Source organism: Notamacropus eugenii, chromosome 2 (assembly GCF_028372415.1).
Source record: "Notamacropus eugenii isolate mMacEug1 chromosome 2, mMacEug1.pri_v2, whole genome shotgun sequence".
Classification (NCBI taxonomy): Eukaryota; Metazoa; Chordata; class Mammalia; order Diprotodontia; family Macropodidae; genus Notamacropus; species Notamacropus eugenii.
The window spans coordinates 503,928,518-503,948,061 of NC_092873.1; the positions used below are offsets into that span (position 1 = coordinate 503,928,518).

The 19,544-nt window shown below is 43.8% G+C and overlaps 1 protein-coding gene across 2 annotated transcripts in view; it reads left to right on the top strand.

The window, feature by feature from the left end:
* RPAP2 (RNA polymerase II associated protein 2) overlaps nt 1-11,903 on the top strand; it is an 87,988-nt gene extending 76,085 nt beyond the window's left edge. Inside the window, exon 13 of one of the 2 annotated variants that reach the window (XM_072649075.1) lies at nt 11,315-11,903. In XM_072649075.1, the coding sequence (XP_072505176.1) occupies nt 11,315-11,399 (85 nt within the window). In that variant the 3' untranslated portion in view covers nt 11,400-11,903. The remainder of the gene's footprint in view (nt 1-11,314) is intronic. The other variant, XM_072649077.1, reaches the window with a different exon arrangement.
* Nucleotides 11,904-19,544: the final 7,641 nt, after the last annotated feature.

Consider the following 19,544-nt stretch of genomic DNA (forward strand, 5'->3'; position numbering starts at 1 on the left):
CCAGTTGCCATTCTTGCCATTAAATCTCCCTGAGTAAACCTTGAGAGGCTAGACAGACAGTGGAGGGCTGAGGGGTTCAGGAAAAGGGGCACTCTAGCAGTGGTAACCCACAGAACTTCATCCCGACCCCCTTGTTGGTTTCTGGAGGCCTTTCTGAATAATCTGAAATTGACAGAAGGCAAAGAACCGTTGTGGAAATCAGCTTCCCCCAGAAGGTGCCCTGGACTGGGCATCAGGAGACCTGGGCTCTGGTCCTAATTCTTCTGTTCATTAGCTTTGTGACCTTGAACTGGCACCTCACCTTCCTTGTCTGCAAAATGGAGTGGTGGAACTAGTTTAGGGAGTCTTACACAGGATCTCGTAGTGGAAGCCTCTGGCCCCTCACTGTTCCTCCCTAAAGCCTTGGAACATTTGAAATGTTGGCAGAACAGAATACATTCGCTCTCCATCACGGGTCTCTGGACTCCAGCTTCAGGCTTTCTTTGTTCATGAACCCTGAAATGCCTTTATTTGACCACAGTACCCTTGGTCTTATTTTCTGTCTTTTCCAGGACCTCCAGAATCTCCATCCCTCACTTATTCCACAGGCCATGGCTGCCCTGGCTCTCCTCCTGTCTCTCAAATTGCCCCTCTTCAGTCCCCTTTGCTGGATTTTCATCTTTGTCATGCCCACCGACTGTGTGTTCCCAAGGGCCTGTTCTAGACCTTCTCTTCTCCCTCCAAACTCTCTAGCATTGTGGTGTCATCAACTGCCCTGCGTTCAGTGGTCTTTTCTGTGCAAATTATTCCTATGCGTACATACATGTGTAGCTTTACATTTATACACACACATACATAGTGGTTTCTCTCTAGATAGAGATATATATACACACACTGTGTGTGTGTGTGTGTGTGTGTGTGTGTGTGTGTGTGTGTGTGTGTGCGTGTGTGTCTAGCCAGTCTTAATCTCCCTGTTAGAGAGTTCTAGTTCTATCTCTCCAGTCTTTCATCAGCTGACCTTTGGCCATCTTGAACTAGATATGTCCCATACTCATAAACTCAGCATGTCCTAAAACAGACCTTAATATTTGTCTCCCAAACCTTCTCTTCTCCCTGACTTCCCTGTTACTGTCATGGACACCACTATTGTCCCAGTGCCCCAGGCTCATAAGCTTAGTGTGTCATCCTCTACTTCCAGTCACACTCACCCCACGTATCCAATCTTTATATATCCTCTTCTTTCCACTCACACCACCACACCTTAGCACAGGCTCTCATTACCACCTCCCTGCCTCTGGTCTGTCCCCACTCCAGTCCATCCTCTGCCAAAGTGATTGTTCTAAATTTCAGGTCTGACCATGTCACTCCCTTACTCTATAAATTTCAGTGGCTCCCTGTTACCTCCAGGATCCAATATAAAATCCTCTGACATTTAAAACTTCATAGCCTGACCCTTTCCCAGCTTTCCAGTCTTCCTAAACATCACGATCCAGCCACACTGACTCTTGGCTACTCCTGATACCACACTCCCAAATACATGCTTTTTCATGGTTCATATCCCTCAGGCTGGGAATTCTCTTCCTCCTCACTTTCACCTCCTGGCTACCCTGTTCTTCAAGAATCAGTATCCCAAAGGGTCCCACATGTGCAAAAATATTTATATCAGCTCTCTTTGTGGTGGCCAAAAACTGGAAATCAAGGGGATGCCCATCAATTGGGGAATGGCTGAACAAGTTGTGGTATATAAATGTAATGGATTATTGTGCTATAAGAAATGATGAACAGAAAGACTTCAGAGAGGCCTGGAAGGACTTATATGAACTGATACTGAGTGAAAGGAGCAGAACCAGGAGAACTTTGTACACAGCAACAACCACAGTGTGTGAGGAATTTTTCTGGTAGACTTCACAGAATGTAAGAAACTAAAAAATTCCCAGTGGATTCTTGAGGCAAAATCCCTTCCACATCCAGAAAAAGAACTATGGAATTTGATTGCAGAGTGAAGCAGACCATTTTCTCTTGTGTTTTGTTTTGCTTTCCTGGTTTCTCTCATTAATTTTAATTCTTCTATCCAACATGACTAAGGTGAAAATGTTTTTAATAAGAATGTAGGTGTAGAACCTATATAAGATTGCATGCCATCTCAGGAAGGGGGGGGCGGGGAAGTGGGGGAGAGAGAGGGAAAAAATCTAAGATATATGGAAGTGATTGTAGAAAACCAAAAACAAATAATTAAAAAAATTTTTTTAAGAGACTCAGTATCCCACCTTTTGCCTTTCCTATACTTTCACACTGCTAATACCTTCCCTCTGAGATGCAGCTGCACTGTGTATATCTTATATGTCCGTAGTTATTTGCATATCATCTCCCTATTAGAATGGGTGCTTCCTGAAGTCAGACAGTGATTTTTTTGTGTTTCTTTGTAGTAATGTTTAGAACAGGCCCTGGCACACAGTAAGTGTTGAATAAATGTTTTGACCAGCTGGTTTACTGACTACTCTGGAATACATATAAATAATATCTATAATACTTAGTGCAGGCCAGTTTATTGAATGAATTGATAAAGAATGATTTTGGTGTATATTGTTAAGCCACCGTTTAAAAAAAGAGCATGGTTTAGTTATGGCAACCCATTTAAATATTTTGCTTCATTTACAGGGAATATTGAGAATGTAGTCAAAGGTTTTGCTGACGTTTTTAGTGGCTAGTTAGAAAAAAAAAGAGTAAAGAATGTTTTGAAAGGAAGAAATAAATGCTGTTAAAGTCTGAGACTGCAGACACATCCCCTCCCTAAAATCTGTAATCATCTGAAATTCTGGCTTGAAATACCTTTGGACCACTGGGAAGGAGTCAGATCCAAGATTCACCAACATTTTTGATGGGAAAGAGAACTTATTGACAACCCCACTTTGCTACATGGCTGGTAAAATATCATTGCCTAGAATTTTAAAAGGACTTTTAAAAGGAAGGAAAGAGAAATGTGCCTATTTACCAGTCTAGATACTCTAAAAAAATAGCTGTGCCATAGGAGAACAGTAGCACAGAAGACCAGTAATTCTTAGAAGACCAAACCAATTCACCAATAAAATCATGGGCTCAGATGTCTGACTACAACTGTTCAAAATATCGATAATGAGCAAGGTGATTTGGAGAAGCTAAAGCACACTGACAACCTAGACATCCCTAAGACTAGGATATGGTCTTAGAAAAGTATACTTTATTCACAAAAAATAGTCAAACCTTAGCTAAGTGAGGTGGGAACAGATTTAGGTTGGACATAAGGAAGATAAGCGAATGTGAGGAAAGCCAGGCTTTAGCTCAGGGAAGGAGGACAGAACATTTTGGGCAAAGATCAGTAGAGAGGGACAGCAGTATTCCCAAAGGATTCAGATGTAGGAACTAGCTATGCTTGGTACCAAAGTGGACTAAGGTAATGGCAGTTAATGCTTAATTTAAAAATTGCTTCCATGCATGATTTTTATTCAGTCTTCATAAATATGGAAAGAACTGTCTGTATTTCTCTATTTGATCCATCATGAAGCAGATTTAGAGGCGACTTTCCTGTGGTCACACTGTCAATAAAATCAAGAGGCAAGATCTAAACTCAGGTCACCCCCAAGTCTAGCACCCCACTGATGGCGCCTTATTGAGATGGAACTTAAATTATCTGGATGTTTTCTGGAGCTTTTTCCCACTAGTCATTTTTCAGCTTGCCTTAATGAAGGTTGGTGGTGTGAAAGCAACAAGGGAAGTTGCTGTTGTTGACCAGTGTCATCACCGTAGAGCTGCAGAGACCATTGAGTCCAAACCTCTGACTTGACAGATGAGGGAACTGAGGCCTAGGAAGATCATGGATAGGAAGCTTCAGGAGGAGCATTTGTACCTAGACAGGGGTGAAGAACCTGCAGCCTCGAGGCCACACATGGTCTTCTAGGTTCTTGGGTGTGGTCTTGTGACTGAGTCCAAGTTTTACCAATCTTTTATTAAGGGAATTTGTTCTGTGAAGTTTGGCTTCAGTCAAAGGGCCACACTTGAGGCCTAGAGGGCCACATGTGACCTCGAGGCTGCAGATTGCCCACCCCTGGCCTAGACTCTTGACTCCCAAGTCAGAAGACTGTCCACTGTACCAAGGAATTGCTGATTGCTGAAGCTGGCATGTTGGAAAGTGGCCTCTCTATCTTAGTTGAGATAGAGCAGAAAATGCAACAGGTCCCAGAGATGAAAGCAGGGGCAAATACTAGAGGATGAACACAATGGTGTGGTTCTTTGAGAGTAGCATCTGGAACTCAGAAAGAGCCACACTTGGCAAGGGATCTAAGCATGACAAAAGGGTTGGGTTCTGTTTTGTTTGAGCCCTTTAAAAGGGGGAATGAGGCAGCCTAAGGGAGAGATTGAACCCACTGCTGCTGCTTTGGATGGGGTGAAGAGAATGAAATGACTCTGATCCATGGAGAAGAGAAGGCAGAACTACTGGGCTTTTTTCTGGTTTCTGTTTTCTCTACCAAGGAGAATGTGTACTGGAAAGGAAAGAGCAAAAATCATTAATAGGGAGTTGAAACCCAAGAGGAGTAGGTTTCTTAAGAGCCCTTGGTGAGTTCAAGTATCTAGACCTAGAGGAACCACATCCAGGTGTTTCAGAGAAACGAGGAATCAGTCTGTTACTTCTGGTGCCTCAGGACAGTGAAAAGACAAACTTCCAACCAAGGGAAGGTGTATAGAGGACAGGTGAGTGAGCTTGACTCATTTCCTGGCAAAACGAGAATGTGGAACCATAATTGAATACCTTTGGGGAATTCTTCCTAATGGGAGGACCATTGGATCTGTGTTCTGAGCTCAGCTTGGCCATTTACCGCCTAGATAATCTTGCTCAAATCACATGATTTCTCTTCATCTCTGTCTCTTCAACAGTAAAATGAAGGGGCTGGATTGTACTACCTTTAAGGTCTCTACTATCTCTGAGGAGCTAGAACAGGAAGCCATGATCCCAAAGAGGCATCATCTGGTTGTCAGCTCCTTGGGGGCAGGGGCTGACTGTCTTTTACTTTTTGTATTTCCAACACTCAGCATAGTGCTTGACACACAGTAGGCACTTAGTCCGATTGTGACTGTGAGCATGGCTTCACCAAACAGCAGCCACCCCAGGGCTAAAGTCGTCTCCTATGGGTTCACGTCTTTCAGCAGAGCATTTTATAGAGTCCCTTAAGCTATACTTACAGAGAAAAAGGAAAGTGATATGGGCTGGGCAGTAGCACAGATAGAGCTTGTTGGATGGCCAGACCCAAAATAGTGACAATTATTTAATCCACTGCGTCTCAGTTCCCTTCTCTGTGAAATGTGCTTGTGTCAGATGGCTTCTGAGCTCACTTACAGCGCCAACTTTTGGAGACTGAATTCAGAGAAGGCCCCCAGGGGCTTGCCCCAAGGATCCAGGCTTGGCTTTGGGCCACTATTATCAGCCGTTTGAATAGATGGCATCAAATTTACAGAGTACCCCCAGCTGGAACGGGGTAACTCACAAGCTGGATTGTTGTTAGCATTCCAAAATGCAGCTGTTGGCCCAAAAGTGAACTAGGAGGAGTAGAGGGGCTCCTGCTTGGGTTCAAAAGGTCAGCTTCACAAGTCTAAGGTGGGAGAGGCGTGTGGGCAGGCAGCAGTTCATCTGAAAAAAGATCAGAGCCCTAGAGAGGCTGGCAAGTTCAGTATGAATCAACGGGGTAATTTGGCCCCAAAACAAATTTAATCTTAGACTTGACTAAGACAAGCAGGGTTCCGGAGCAGGAGGTGATGTGGTGAGATCATATCAGGAGTATTGTGTTCAGTCAGTCATGAGTATTTATTAAGTACCCGCTGTGTGCCAGGCACTCAGGATACATAAAGAAACAAAAGACAAAAAGACAGTCCTTGCCTTGGACACCTCACAGTCCAATGGGGAGACAACGTGAAAATCCTTGTGTACAAACGAGCTACAGATGGGTGAACTGGGGCGCTGGCATAAAGGGGTGCTGGGAAAGGCTTCCTTCTGGAGACACTTGTAAGAAGCTGGAAGGAGAGAAGGGAGATGTGGGACAGCCAGGGAAAATGCCCAGAGACTGGGGAGGAGGCCAGTGTTGGTGGATTGAAGGGAGCCAGGGATTGGAGAGGGAGAGAGTGAGAAAGAGAGGAGGAGGGAGAGAGAGTGGGGAGACTGAGAGGAGGGAGGGGAAGAAAGGGAGAAGAGGGAGGGAGGGAGAGAGAGGAGGGAGAGGGAGATGGAGGGGGCAGGGAAAGGGAGAGAAGCAGCAGAGGAGACAAGGTAGTGTATCTGAAACGTGTTGTGAAAGGACTTGACTGTCTGACCACTGATGGAATGGGGGGTGGGATGGATAAAATAGTCAGGACACCTACATTTCAAGCCTGAGAGACCAGGAGGATGGTAGCACCCTCTAGAGTAATAAGGCAGTTAGGAAGATGGGGGAAGATAATGAGTTCAGTTTTGGACATTTTGAATTTCAGAAATCTACAGGATAACTGAAAGAGGAGGGGGGAGGGAACAAGCATTTATTAATCTCCTACTGTGTGCTTTTCATGGTTAGGACTGGATAAGTAGATTTTTAGGATCATCTTCATAGATGAGAATTGAATCCTTGGGAGCTACTTTTCAGAAATGTATCTGACAATCAGGCCATCCAGATGTGCAGCTTCGGGTCCTACCACAAGTCTTCGTGCAGAAGTTCAATGGCCACTTGTCACTTACATTGCCAAAGAGATTCTCTTTCAGTCATGGCTTGAACTAAATGGTTTCTTTAGTCTGTCTCAACCCTGAGATCAAACACAGGGGCAGCAGAAAGGAATAGGCCGAGTCCTGCCCGTCCTCTGTCACCAGGCCTCAGGTGAGGAGTACAGAGTGTCCTTCCCGGCCACAAACTGACTAGTTTTGCTGTGTGCTGCCATCCGAGGAGAGGGGAGCCACCTTCATGAGAAACAAGGCATTCAAGGCCCCCCATAGATCTAGCTTCACCACCCTCCCTCCTATTCCCTCTCCATCTTTGTAGTCCCTTCTCGCTGCTGTGTCTCAGATTCCTTCCAAGTTCAGCTCGAGAGCCCCTTTCCCTATGAAGCTGTGGTTTCTCCACTGCTGGTGACTCCATATACTGATTTGGTATATACATATATAGGTACGTGTTCTCTTCCATAGAATGTCAGCTCCTTGAGGGCAGGTACTATTTCATTTTTGTCTTTGTACTCCCAGCACCTACAATGGTGTCTGGCACATAGTGGGGCCTGATTACTCCATGCCTCATTGTCTCAGCTTTGTATCTTTCCCAGGGCTTAGCACTGTACTCTCAGCCCCTGGCAGGCTTTAAAAAATGGGAATGGATAGGATGGCCAGGAGGGAAAACAGTTTGATCCACTCTCTCCATCTCTTTTTTTTCCAGACTAGGAAACTGAGGCCCAGAGGAGTTCAGTGACTGGTCTCTCTTTGTGCTAAGCCAGCCTGGCTGGAGGGTCACAGACTTAGCTTGTCACAGAGGAAACTGGAGCCTAGAGAAACTTGTGCAGCCAGATGGGAAGTGGGAAAAAGGAGTCTGCTAGTCAGAAAACTCAGGCTTGGGCCTTTTCATTAAGAAAAACTTGATTTTTCCAGAGAAAACGGGTCTTCCACAGATTCAAAGGTTTTCGTTTTCCTTTGGCACATTGAACCTGACACCGTCCCTTGCATACTGTGTGTATTCTAGATAAATGTTGAACTTGAACCTATCACTGGGATCCTTCTCCTTCCATGTCCCTTTGGAGCCTCCTCCCCTCCCCAGTCTGCAAGGTGTGTGGTGAGATCCCAGCTTCTCTCCTTCCAAGTCAGTTACTAGGGCCAAGGCCCTGCCAAGATTTGAGCAGCTGGTTCCCGACAAAGCTGAAGGAATTTTAAACCTGCTCTCTGGTGCAGTGACTTGTCCTATAGCCTTGAGGGGAGGGGAGCAGGAGGGGAAGGGAGAAAGACCCCTCCTTCCTCTCCTGGGTCCTTTCTTCCCAGGAAGTGAGTCTTCTCAGGGCACTTCTGCATTTAGGTGGAGAGGCCCAGTGGCTTTCTGGCGAACTCTGAGCAGAGTATGGGGGTCCCCCCCACCCCAACAAAGGCATGAACTAGTCTGCCTTTCCTGGAAGGCTAGAGAGCTTTTACTTTTTCTTTCATTTTAGAGTATTTCCCCAAATGAAAACCGTGCTTAGGACAGTTTGAAAAAAAATTCTTACGCTGTCTTACATACTCTGGAAACATTTCATTTCCATTCCCATTCATTGCTTTAAAAAAAGTAAAACCAAATAAATAAAACAGCCATGCTGCGTTAGAGCAAGCAATTTGTTAGTGTCTCCTTAAGGTGTTGCTTACCATCTGTGCCTTAGACTTATGTCCAAAAACTAGCCCATCTTCCTTTCCATGTTGGAACAAGATCCCCCATCTTCTGAAGATTTATGGAACAGTGACAACACTGGCCCCCACTGCCTGAAGGCCAAGGAGCTTATATTTCACCCCTTCCCCAGGGTTCTCCAGTACCCTCAAGGGGATTTGACAAAGGCATCTAGTCTCTCTGCCATTGGCTTAATCCCTCATGGATACTGGTGAGGAGGTCCCCTCTACACCCAGTTCCATTTAATCACAGCAGCTGGTATTTAGCTTTTACAGAGGAATATTTACTTCAATAGCATAGCAAGGACAAACACAAACATCCCCCCAACACGAGGGAAGGGAGGAAGTAATTGCCTCCTCTCTGCACCATCTTGGTCTCTTTGGGAAGACATGAGAATTAGGTTCACAGCTTAGCTCGGTGACTATGGCACAGTCCCACCAGCTCCAAAGCCTTCCTTGACCTTGAGGCTCAGGCATCTTGGCTTCACAGCTGGTCCAGCTGCAAGACCCAGCCTGGAATCCTGCCTCCAAACTTGCCATGGCTTGGTCTGGGTCTGGTGGATAGACCAGAACAAAATCTAAGGCCATTTCTTAGGGTCATGGGGCCTAATGGGGGAAAGAGAGGAAAGTAATCTCGTCACCCAGTGACATTCATGGTACCTGTGCTGTGAGTGAAAAGGAACTTAACCTTGGGAAGGGGGGTAGAGACAGACAGATTGTCCTGGTGATAAAGATGTGGCCTATTCCAATATACAGCCAGTTGAAAAAAGCTACTCCTCTGCTTGGCAGGGAAATGAAAAATGTCTTCTCTCGAAAGCAGGTAGTTTTGTACATGTGATTGCCCCCATGTTAGGTGAGAGACTAAGAAATCAATACAGTTCTGGAACACGAAAATCTTATAAGCTCTGGTAATTCTGGAAGGGCTCCTGCTGGGTGGGTGGGTGACTGGCAGGATCTTAACCTAACAAATACTGGTAGATAAGACCTTGGGAAATGTTGCCAGACCCCAGACTCAAGGAATACATTGTTAATCCAAAGGCAGTCTTTGCTCAATCCATCTCTCTGTTCTACTCCCCTTCCCCTACCCCTACCCTTCCTACGAAAGTAGTATGAATAGCCACTTCCACACTTCTATGCTGCAGCATGCAGACTTAACTATAAGACAACAGCGCAAGTAGTTGCAGCATCACCATTAATATAAAGCAGATCCATAATCTAAGCATCACAGCTCACCCATAAACCTGGCTCACCCACCCATGTACATATAGTATTCCCATGGAATTGGACACACACTTATAGAAACTTAGCAGGGAGTTACGAGTGGGGAAATCCATATGCTTGGAGTAATTCATAACTCAGGACTACAGGCCTTCCTGCACTCGATCCCTCAGGAACAATCTTTACTACACAAAACCATGTCTTTGCTAGCTTCTCGTCTGATCCATACCACTCCTTCCAAACAAATCCCGTTCTCTTCTGTTCTCTAACTGGTGAAACAGTAACAAACTTATTGTGCCCTCAAATGTTTATCCTTAGGGTGTTGAGAAAGATTTATGTCACAGTAGCAACAAACAGTTCTTTTAAGTCAGAGAGCTAAAAAACTTCAGGTTGGCTTTCTGGGCAATACAGACAAGCCTTGTCAGCTCTTCTCTTGATAAGATTCTGCTTCATCCAATCAGATCCAAGCCTTTTACACAAAGTAGAGATCACAGTAGAACTCATCAGGATTTTTCAACATAGACAAACTCAGACAACTCTTTCTGTATTCATTAGGATTCTGCTTTGTATGATCAGCTCCATTCCTCTTCTAAGAGCAAAACAGAAGCAAAGCTGGTCTCTCCCCATCCCACCCCTGCCTCTGTTTTACATTCTCAAGTCAGAAAGGGCAGTAGAGAGTAACCACACACCTCTAGAAGGTATCACCCCTCTCAAGTTGTAGGTGGCATCAAAAGGCAACAGCCCAAGGAACCACAGCAGGGTTCATTTCTTGTCCAGTGAGCTTCCCAGAAAGCTCTCCATCCTTTTCTTCAGCCACTCCACAAAGCAAAGCTTCTTTTCCAATTGGCAGGCTCCCAGCACAGCAGCTGAGGGCTTCCTGTCCCACTGACCCACCTGCTGGCTTTTTCACACTCCACTCCTACACAACTGGATTTTTTTTTCCACTATTCCAGTTGACTTTTATGCCCTGTATCAGAGCATCCTAGTGGTCAGTGATTCATCTTTCCATTATGAGGGGAAACCCACAAAAGCTATCTTTCTATCAAGTGTGAACTAAACAACTTTTATTTAATCTTTCCATAGTCTCCAGGTATCTTTTTTATTCATTAGAATCTGGTCACTTTTCAAACTCTAAAAGCAGCTGTGTACAAATGAACTGATTTTCCACGAAGCCTTACAACCTCAGTTATTTCTTTGACGTCAAACATATTCTGTCAGCCCCTTCATCTGAGGCAGATTTCTATCTGGTCCTAACAGCCACTGTCCCTCCATATTTTATCCGAGAAACTGCATCTTCACAAGTGTATTTTTAACAGTTTTTCATATGCAAAAATTTATTTTTTTTGTCCCTTTTAACAATCAAACTGTCTACATTTTAAACAGACAATACCTTCTATCTTTCACTAGTTTATTTCATCCTGTTTCCTTACACAAAAGTTATTCTTTGTGTAATTAGGTAACTAAGCGGCACAGTAGATAGTGTTGATAGAATCAGGAAGACCTGAGTTCAAATTCCACCTCAAATACTTATCAGCTTGTGTGACCCTGAGCAAGTCACTTCACTTCTGTCTGCCTCAGTTTCCTTGAACTGTAAATGGGGATAATAATAGCCCCTATCTCCAAGGATTGTTGTAAGAATTAAGTGAGATAATATCTGTAAAGCACGGTGTTTGGCTCATTTTAGGTACTTAATAAAGGCTTATTTCTTTCTTTGCCTCCTTTTCTTGTCTGTTTCAGCAACGGAACTTTTCACATATCTTACACAATAAAGTGGAGGCGAATGATTCCTAAATTACCTCTGACTCTAGGAGGTCCTGCCTGAAGCACCAATGGATTTGAGTTCCTTGGAAGTAAGAGAAAGGTGAAGATATCCATGTCTGGAGAAGTCAGAGGTTGGCTGGTGCTGTAGGGTTAATTTTTTTTCCCAAGACGACCTGTGGCAGTCCTGGATTGATTTCCCTTCCCTGTAGGGTGGTGTCAGAGATTGGAGGGAGTGTGTTAGATCACACTAACCTTCATTGACTTTTCAATCAATTAATATACATCCATTAAGCACTTATCATGGATCATGGCTGCGCTAGGCACTGGAACCACAAAAGCTAAAATGAAACAGTCCTTGCCCTCAAAGAGCTTATATGCTATTAGGGGAGACACATTCAACATGATTGTACTTGCATAGCCTATATCAGATCGCTTGTTGTCTGGGGGGGGCTGTGTTGGGAATGAGAAAAATATGCAACTCAGAATCTTGTGAAAATGAATGTTGAAAACTATCTTTACAAGTAATTAGAAAAAGTAAAATACTATTAAAAATTTTTTAAAATTATTATAGCCTCTCCTCACTCATGATGCTGCCATCTTTTCCTAACATCAACTGAGATCTATAATCTGATGATCCCGTCTTCCTTATCTCCTGAGCTAATGAGAGATAAGACAGGAGAGGTTTGAAAGGTTAATTCTTTGCTGAGAAGGCAACCAGCAACAAGAGTACTGTACTTTGAATCCAAAGACCTGGGGTTTGAATGTCATCTCTCTCTCTCTCTCTCTCTCTCTCTCTCTCTCTCTCTCTCTCTCTCTCTCTCTCTCTCTCTCTCGCTATATTACCTTCACCAAGTTGCTTCCCCTATCTGAGCCCCAGTTTTCTTCTCTGTAAAATTCTGGGAGAATTACTGGGTATATACTCCAAAAGGATCAAAGACAGGCAAAAGACCCATCTATATAAAATCATAGCATTTTTCCCATTAATAAAGTTTTGCACTTAGTATCGGTTGGCTTGCCTAGTTTCACCTCCATGGAACAAGATATCCCTTCCAGGATAAAGGGCATCACTTCTGAACTCACCACCATGCCTTGACTGATACCACCTCCCTCAGCCTTCCTTTATTCTCTGATTAGAAGGCTGGAGGGTAGAGTATCAAACTCCTCCTAATTCTTTCCTTTATAGGAAACTGGACTCTCAGATCACTCTGCCTTGTGTCTGCTGGCTTGCCTGCTTTCAAGCCCACAAAACAGTATTTCATCCCATACCCCTATGCTGACTAACCACCCATATCTTGTTCCTACCCACCCCTTTCCTGCCTCTTTTTTGGGTTGTCGTCCTCTTCAGATTGTAAGCTCATTGAGGTCAGGGACTATCTTCTTAATTGTATCCCCAGTGTTTGGCATAGTGCCTGCCTCATTGTAGTACTTAACAAATATTTCTTGGATTAGATTAATAAAGTACTGGAAACATGGAGGCAAGGGAATATACTGTACATATGAAAGATTCAGAGAAACATGGGAAGATTTATATGAACTGATGCAGAGTGGAATTTGAAGAACCTAGAAAGCAATATACATGATGACAAAAATGTCAAACAATAGTGAAAGACTTAAGAACCATGATCAGTCAAATGACCTATGATAACTTCAGAAGGCTGATAAAGAAGTGAGCTTCCAACCTCTTGGCAGAGAGGTAGGGGATATAGAGTGAGACATACATTTTCAGACATGGCCATTTTCTTGTACTTATTTGTTTCAAAAGAAGGCTTCTATAAGGACTGATGAAAGGGACAGAGAGAGTTAAATTAGTAGGTAGTGATAGATGTGCCCCAAAAGAGCATCAATAAAACATTTTAAAATACCCAGAAGAAAGCAAAGAGTTCAGAAGGGGACAGAAAAAAATGATAATTTTGTTACTAAAATTAAATTTAATAATACACATTAAAAACTTATGTAACAGTTTCACGTATAGCCTTTCTTTTTTTGTATATTGATATATTCATAGACCTCATTTCTAAAATATATAGAGAACTGAGTCAAATTTATAAGAATACAAGTCATTCCCCAATTGATAAGTGATCAATAGTTATGAACAGGCAGTTTCTGGATGAAGAAATGAAAGCTATCTATAGTCATATGAAGAAATGCTCTAAATCACTATTGATTAGAGAAATGCAAATTAAAACAATTCTGAGGTACCACATCACATCAAATTGACTAGCAAAACAAAACAGGAAAATGGTAAATGTTGGAGAAGATGTGGGAAAATTGGAACAACTAATGCATTGTTGGTGGAGTTGTGAGCTAATCCAACCATTCTGGAGAGAAATTTGGAACTATACCCAAAGCGCTATAAAACTGTACATACTCTTTGACCCAGCAATATCACTTCTAGGTATGTATCCCAAAGACATTCAAAAAAGGGGAAAAGGACCCACATGTACAAAAATATTTATAGCAGCTCTTTATTGTGACAAAGAATCACAAACTGAGGGGATGCCCACCAACTATGGAATGGCTAAACAAGTAGTGATATGTATAATGGAACGCTGTTGTTCCATGAGAAATGACAAGCAGGCAGATTTCAGAAAAACCTGGAAAGATTTGCATGAACTGGTGCTGAGTGAAGTGAGCAGAACCAGGAGAGCACTGTACACAGTAACAGCAACATTGTAACAGTAACAGCAACATTGTTCTCTGACCAACTTGGATAGACTTAGCTTTTCTCAGCAATGCAGTGATCTAACACAATTCCAAAAGACTCATGATGGAAAATGCCACCCACATCCATAGAAAGAACTGTGGAGTCTGGATGTAGATAAAAGCATATGCTTTTCTTTCTCTTTTTTTTTTCTCATGGTTTTTCCCTTTGGTCCTGGTTCTTCTTTCACAGCATGAATAATGTGGAAATATGTTTAATATGATTGTACATGTGCAGCCTCTATCAGATTGCATACCATCTTGGTCAGGAGGGAGGGGAAAGAGGGGAAAAATTTTTAGAACTCAAAATCTTACAAAAGTGAATGTTGAAAACAGAAGGAAAGCATGGAGAACTTAAAAAAAAAGAAATATTCATGTTTGGTAGTTGTTCAGTTCACAATAAAAAAGAGAAAATCAATAAAGTAAAATGAGAGAATTGAACTAGCAGCTTGCCAGGGCACTTTTAAGCTATGACTTTGAAAGAGATTCAGTTCTCTCTGGAAGAGATTAGAGTTGGAAACCAGCCTCCTCATTGCACTGAGCTGAGATTTCTGCTTTCCCTCATGTCCTCTCCCACCCACTCTTCAGTAGCCAAAACTGAGTCACAAAGCAAGACCTGGCTGGTGTAAACTCTTCTGAGTCACAAGTTAGTTTAGTTTCAAAACCTAGGGTTTTTTGTTGTTTTTTTTTTAATGTCTATGACATGGATCTCCTTACAGGTTAAATGGGTTGCCATTAGGCCAAGAAACATGGATTTGGAAAAGGATTTCAAATAAATAAATGAGGGGATACATTCCTCCAGGGAAGATGACAGTTTTCAGTCCAACAAAGGCAAGGGGCAGGTGGCAAAGAGAAGTTTGGTTGGATTAGCCCCATTTCAAGAGCCTACCTGAGCTGGTATTAGGAATCCTTTCAATCAGGGCAAAGGAAGTTCAACGTGGGGAGAGAAAGGAGAGGAAAGTGGCAGAGAAGTCAATTGGACCATGGGCGCAGGAGAGGAGGTGGCCTGGGTCCAGAGAGTCTGATGGCACCTCTGGGAGGCTAAGTTAACTGAGGGCCAGGAGGCACCAGGCATTAGAATTGTGTCTCCAGACTACCACGGGAGGAACTACAAAAGCCATTTTAAATTTATATCGAGTTTTAAATTTTACATTTTACACATTTCATTTGATCCTTGGTCCTGTTATTATCTCTATTACACAGATGAGGGGCCTGAGGCTCAGAGGGATCATGGAAATTTTCCACATTCACCAAGTTATTCAGTAGGATTTCGAATTCAGTTCTTTCTGACTCCAAGTCTAGCATTTTAGTTAAGGTGATACTGGTGTAACCTTTACGGGAAGCCTCCCACCGCCCCCCACCCCAGGAATAAGGGCATCATCTGAACTTTGGCACCCTAGTTTGCCCCACCCTAGTTATGGCTCTGTCAAGCTCTCCTGCTGCCCTCTAGGGGCTACAACAGGATTTCTTGATAGAAAAAAAAATAATCTCAATTTCTACAGCATCCAAAAATCTCAGATCTATTTACACATCACTGCCTTTCCCCCTTTTCTTACTGCTAAGAAAATCCGATCGTTGAGTTATTCTTTCCAGGACTCCACCCAGAAATGACCTTCTTGGCAGGGTGCTACTCTTGCAGATCCCTCCCCAGCACTGCTCAGAGGACTACTTTTTGAAGTCAAAGGAAAAGCTTTAGGAGAAACAAAGGTCAAGTCTTTAGAGTGTCTCAGGTGCTTTAAGGGATGCACAAAGAAACATTCTTAGGGCTGGGTGTCCAGACAATAGTTCCAGAACTCCTAGCCTAGCTTGGGGAAGAAAGGAAGAGTGACTATGGCAGAAAAGTGCTTTGAAATTACAGGATGAAGGCCCTAAATATTTGTGTAAAGGCTTATCTTTGTAATGAAGCATGACCACCATTGGACTCTAAGCTTATAAATAACTTGTTAACCTGGCTGATAAAAATGCCCTGTTGCTGGTGGGCCAATGATTACTCAGGTTCAGTAGTGTTTGCTGAAACCTGATCTGTCCCAGTTGTCCATATTTTAAGCTTTGCACCTGTTTGTCCCAGAGATTTGCCAAGTACCAAACACACCACCAGATGCAGCAGACCAGGCTGCTCCCTCTGCTTGGGAAACACACATCAAGGAAATATCCCAAACCAAGAAACTGTGAGAGAGTGGGGCTAGGTGCTCACTGAGGTCCATTCTACCTCAGAGGTTCTGTGATTCACGGAATTCTATATGTCCTAAAGAGCACAGAATTCTATATGTCCTCCTAAAGAGGAGAATCTACTGTTGTATTGTCTCACATTTTCCTGGAACAGTTACTCTATCAGATGGAAGAAATAGCACCAAAATTCTGTTGAGCCTGCATCTCCTTTCTGAGGCTTCTCCCCTCCAACCCCTGCCCCCAACCTCCTCTCTACATATACATACACTTTCACCAGGGTCTGCAGAAGTCGGTAAACTAGCTGTTCAGTCATTTTTCAGTCATGTACCACTCTTCATGACCTCATTTGGGCTTTCCTTGACAAAGATACTGGTGTAGTTTGCCATTTCCTTCTAAAACTATTTTATAGGTGAGGAAACTGAGGCAGACAGGGTGACGTGACTTGCCCAGGGTCACACAGTAAGTGCCTGAGGTTGAATTTGAACTCAGGTCTTCCTGACTTCAGATTCCGTACTCTATGCATTATGGCACCACCTAGTCAACTAATGTTTATTAAGGGCCTACTATGTGCCATGCACTGTGCTAAGCACTAAGGACAAACAAAAACATCCTCTGCCCTCAAGGAGCTCAGTTGATTGGGAAAGACAACATGCAAACAACTATGTATAACAAGATATAAACCAGATAGATTGAGGGGAGAAGCTAACGTAAAGAAGCACTGGAAAGACTTCTTGCAGAAATTGGGACATGGCCTGAGACTTGAAGGAAGCCAGGAGTGGGAGACGAGGAGGGAGAAGAGTCCAGGCAGAGTCACAGCCAGTGAAAAAGCTTGGATGTCTTGTAAGAAGAACAGCAAAGAAGCCAGTGGCAATGGATAGTAGAGTACATGAAGGGGAGCTGTGTGGGAAAAGACTGGAAAAGTAGCAAGCAGATTATAAAGCACTTTGAAAATCAAACAGTGGTAATAGAGAAGCCACTGAAGTTGATTGGATCGGGGATGGGGAGTGATGTGATCATGTATGGGCTTTAGGAAGATCAATTTGACAGCTGAGTGGAGAATGGATTGGAGTGGGGAGAGATGGGGACAGGAAGACCCACTAGGAGCTCTTGCATTAATCCAGGTGATGAGGGCTTGCACTGGGTGGGTGGCAGTGTCAGGGGAGGGAAGGGGGTATAGAAATAGACAGGATTTGGCACTGATTGATGTGAAAGAGTGAGAGCGAATGAGTCAAGAATGACACCTTGGTTGCGAGCCTGTGTGACTGGGAGGATGGTGGGAACCTCAACAGTAATAAGGAAGTTAAATAGAGGGGAGGGTTTGGGGGGAAATTGAGTTTTGGACATGCTGAATTTATGATGTCTATGGAAGTCAGGAAGACGCCTCTTCCTGAGTTCAAATCTGGCCTTTAACACTTACCAACTGAGTGATCTTGGGCAAGTCATTCAATCCTCTTTGCCTCAGTTTCCTTACCTGTAAAATGAGCTGGAGGAGGAAATGGCAAATGACCCCAGTATCTCTGCCAAGAAAACCTCAGTGGGGTCATGAAGGGTCAGACATGACTGAAATGACTGTTCACCAATGTCATGAAACATCCAGTTTGAGATGTCCAAAAGGCAGATGGGAGACTAGAGGCCAGGCACAGGGCTGGACAAGTAGATCTGAGAATCATATAAATCAAGATGGACATTGAAGCTGATGAGATTACCAGTTGAAATGGTATAGAGGAAGAGGTGAAGAGGGTCCAGGTCAGAGCACTGGGAGATCCCTGATTCTGATGATTCAGCAAAGAAAACAGAGAAGGAGAGGTCAGATGGGAGGAGAACAAGGAGAGATCAGTGCAGTGAAAACCTAGAAAGAAGAGAGTAGCAGGGAGGGGGGAATGGCCAGCAAGTGCCACAGAGAGGTCAAGAAGAATGAGCTCTGAGGAAAGGCCATTAGATTAGGGAATTAGGAGGCGCTCAGCAGCTTTGGGGAGAGCAAGAAGGATGAGGTCAGAAGTCTGTTTGTAAGGGTGCAGGAAGAGAGGAGAGGAGAGGGGAGGGGAGGGGAGGAAAGGGGAGGGGAAGGAGAGAGGAGGGGAGGAGAGGAGAAGACAGAAGAGGAGAGGGAAGGAAAGGGAGAGGAGAGGAGAGGGAAGGGGAGGGGAGGGGAGGGGAGAGAAAATGGAGGCACCTGTTATTGACTGCCTTCTAAAGAATTGAGTCCCAAAGGGGAACATAGATACAGGACAATGGCTAGTAGAGATGGCCTGGATTTTCTACATTTGACTGAATACAAAGGAGAGGATATTGTGCAGAGTAGGAGACATCATCCAGAATGCCCTCTGCAATTTTTTTTTTTTTAGTTTCAAGATGAGTTTTCTCTCCCATCTGCCCTGGCAGGCACCTGCAGTCCTGGTGGAAAATTCAGTGAATTGGAAATAGGAGTAAACAATGCCAACAAGTGGGGGGAGAGGGGACTATGTGCTTGCCTCAAGTAGATGGAAGAAATCCGCTTCACAATACAATTGTTTTAAAATGTCTGTACCTTTGATTTTATTGATTAAAGGAAGAGTTCCCCGAGTGCACTGAAAAGTGAAGTGACTTTTCCCGTGGTCACATAGCTAAGTTTCAAACGAAGGTTTTCTTGGCTCCAAGGCTGGCCCTCCAGCCATCCAGGCTGCCTCTCAGAGAACAGAATATCATTAAAAGTTATTTACTCTGCATCGTGTTCTCATCTCTTCCCAGTTTGGAAATCCAGTTCTATTGCTGGCAGGAATTCTGGTGCCTGGAGCAAAGTTACTGGGAGGGGGAGGGGTGAAGTAGAAGGGGGGAGATGATTAGGCTGCATTCAGGTACTGATACACCAAGCAACTCCTCTGGAGGAAATAGGGAGGGCCCCTGCTGTAAGGTGGCACAGGGACAGGACTCTCAGGAACAGGGGGGGACCATGAGATTCAGGGAAAGAAAGAAAGAAAAGGAAAGGAAGGAAGGAAGGAAGGAAGGAAGGAAGGAAGGAAGGAAGGAAGGAAGGAAGGAAGGAAGGAAGGAAGGAAGGGAGGGAGGGAGGAAGAGAGGAAGGAAGGAAGGAAAAACCTGGTCTTAAGGAGTTTACGCTCTATTTTGGGGAATGTTTTTAAATATTAATTTAACATAAATTGAAGAGGGAGAGAGAACTTCAGGGATTTAGATGCTTCTCAGAGAAGGTCATACCTGATTTGAGCCTTAAGGGAAACTAAGGATTCTAAATCGTGAAATTATCAAGGAAGTGAATTCCAGGTAAGGGAGACTGAAGAGCCGGGAGTGTGGGAGCTGAGTATAAAACTAGAGGCAAAGTGTGGAAGATGCAGATGCCCCC